This window comes from Anomaloglossus baeobatrachus, chromosome 5 (assembly GCF_048569485.1).
Source record: "Anomaloglossus baeobatrachus isolate aAnoBae1 chromosome 5, aAnoBae1.hap1, whole genome shotgun sequence".
Lineage (NCBI taxonomy): Eukaryota > Metazoa > Chordata > Amphibia > Anura > Aromobatidae > Anomaloglossus > Anomaloglossus baeobatrachus.
The window spans coordinates 43,024,189-43,026,688 of NC_134357.1; the positions used below are offsets into that span (position 1 = coordinate 43,024,189).

At 39.3% G+C, this 2,500-nt stretch overlaps 2 protein-coding genes across 3 annotated transcripts in view; one reads left to right on the forward strand and one right to left on the reverse strand.

The window, feature by feature from the left end:
- Positions 1-2,500, forward strand: part of DOCK1 (dedicator of cytokinesis 1) — a 523,077-nt gene that overhangs the window by 249,987 nt on the left and 270,590 nt on the right. The gene's annotated exons all lie outside the window — the stretch shown is intronic.
- Positions 1-2,500, reverse strand: part of INSYN2A (inhibitory synaptic factor 2A) — an 89,759-nt gene that overhangs the window by 54,859 nt on the left and 32,400 nt on the right. For both annotated transcript variants that reach the window (XM_075352252.1, XM_075352253.1), the window contains exon 2: positions 1-14. This exon is cut by the window's left edge and continues 1,166 nt beyond it. In XM_075352252.1, the coding sequence (XP_075208367.1) occupies positions 1-9 (9 nt within the window). In that variant the 5' untranslated portion in view covers positions 10-14. The remainder of the gene's footprint in view (positions 15-2,500) is intronic.

The window sequence follows — 2,500 nt, forward strand, 5'->3', positions numbered from 1 at the left end:
GCTCACCATGGTTCCTGCAAGAAAACACAGAGGGACCAGTAAGACGGAGAACATCTTATAATCCTACATACTTTACGATACAGCAAAATCAGCCATTGGTAGAGATTGTAATAGTGGTACGGAAAGTTTTTTGACTTTTTTTTATATCACAATCTTAGAGAAAAAAAAAGAAAAATTATAAACTTGCAGTTTTTACACTGGCCACTAGGGCGATTTAAGACATAAAAAAATATCAGCTCACCCGTATATGTACTCTCTGTTTGGACGGGGTGCACGTTGTCCACCAGACAGGCAGGTCCATAGGAACGTTGAGGAGGAAGGAGTAGGGACACAGCATAAAAAGTATAAAAAGTAGAAACTTTTATTCAATAATTTTAAAATTTCATCGGTTTCATAAAGTCATGCCTTGACACGTTTCGGACAGTGAAAGATATGGCTTATGATTAAGGACTTTATCCATATCTTTCACTGTCCGAAACACGTCAAGCCATGACGTTTTTTATGGAACCGCTGAAATTTTAAAATGATCGAATAAAAGTTTTTACTTTTTATACCTCCTTGGATATATTGCTCCCACTCTGGCATCGGTGCTGTGTCCCTACTCCTTCCTCAACGATTTAAAACATACTTCCTGTCCTTTCAAGAGTTTACAGCAGTTTCCTTATCATCAGAGGCAGGATTACAATGACCGGGAACATCTCTATATACAGCTGGTCCACCAATCTCATTATGCGGATACAGCTCACCTCCTCCTCCTCCCTTCACAAAGACCTGTGCATATGCTCATTAGATGCTTCACTTCAGAGTCTGTTCATTGTGGCTCAAGTAGATATGAATTTACTGAAATAGAAACTTAGGCCACGCTCACATCAGCGGTATTTTGCCGCAAAATCGGATCCAGCAGAAATACGTTTCGGCTCCATTCATTTCCTATGGATTCGTGGCAAGATGCAGTCACATCCGGTTTCGCTGCAAAATACCGCTGATGTGAGCGCAGTCTTAGCCTGAAAAGGCGGCTAGGGGGAAAATGACAATTTTTTTTTTTTCCATCGAGAATATGGTATGAAAAAAAAGAAAACCTTACCAAAAAATAAAATATTTCATCCAAAAATCAGATTTAAACAATGTCATTCTCTCATGAAGATTTTAGGGGACTTTTCACATAAATAAATATATTTATATACAGTGCAGGGAGTTACATTAGTAATGTATGTTAAAGGGGTTGTCCACTTCTTTTACATTGATGGCCTATTCTTAGGATAGGTCATCAATGTTTGATCAGGCCGGGGTCCGAAACCCAGAACCCCCGCCGATTAGCTGTTGCTCGTTGCCAGAGCTCTTCTTTTTTCTGATAGCAACTGTGACCATGGCTGGGTACTGCACATCCACCTCTCGTTGAAATCCATAGGCGGCGGATATGCAGTACCCGACTGCGGACGCTATCAGTTAACAGTGGAGCTATAGAACAGGGCATTTCCAGCTACTTGCTGCAGGCGGTAACGGGAACAGCTGATTTATGGGGGTGGCGGATCCTGGCAGATCAGACATTGATGACCGATCCAATGTTAAAGTAGTGGACAACCCCTTTAATATTTAGTGGTTAGTTACAGGGACATGCGTGTTCTATCCATTTTATTTTTTTTGTAGATAGACTGGAATAGTTACGTGTTCTATCGGCTTCTAACAGCCCTTTTTATTCTTTGGGGGGGACCAATCGTCAGCATAAAATTAAAAACCTGAGATGTCGGATTTTTTTTTTTATGTGATGATATTCTCTTGGTCCACAGAATAAAAACGACACTGAATGCCATATTTTTTTTTCCTGAATAATAATGAGGGGAAGCTTTGGAAACCTCCATATTTTTTTTTTTATCCTTCTCATACTTGAAAAATTAATGACACATGAATGGTAAAATCAGACACAAGGACGAAACATGGCTGAAAATGGGATCCAGTACAAGGATGGAAATGGTCTTATATGCAAGAAATATATTTTGTGTGAATTTGACTTCGCACTCGATGTAGAAGGAAATAAAAGTTGCTTTATTTAACGAGAACGCGTCAGCTCTTGACACTTGTATACTTAAAGGAGAATACCCGTCTCCCATCCCAATATGTAGTGGGTATAATAATACTATTAGCAAATACTTCCAATTAGAAATGTAATACAGTGTTCCTGATATAGTCATGTCTCTTACCTCATGTGCAGGGCATTGCAGCTTCGGTATCCATGGTTACAACCAACTAACTTGACTATTTCTTCATGAGCATTGTATTGTTTATGATTATTGTACTTGTCCCTATCATGTATATCCCTTTCACATGTAAAGCGCCATGGAATTGATGGCGCTATAATAATAAATAATGATAATAATAATAATGATGAGCACGAGCAGGGCATTACATGGTTATGACCAACTAACTTGACTGTCACTGTATGAGTGGATGTAACCATAGATACCCAAGATGCAATGCCCTGCACATGAGGTAAGACACATAG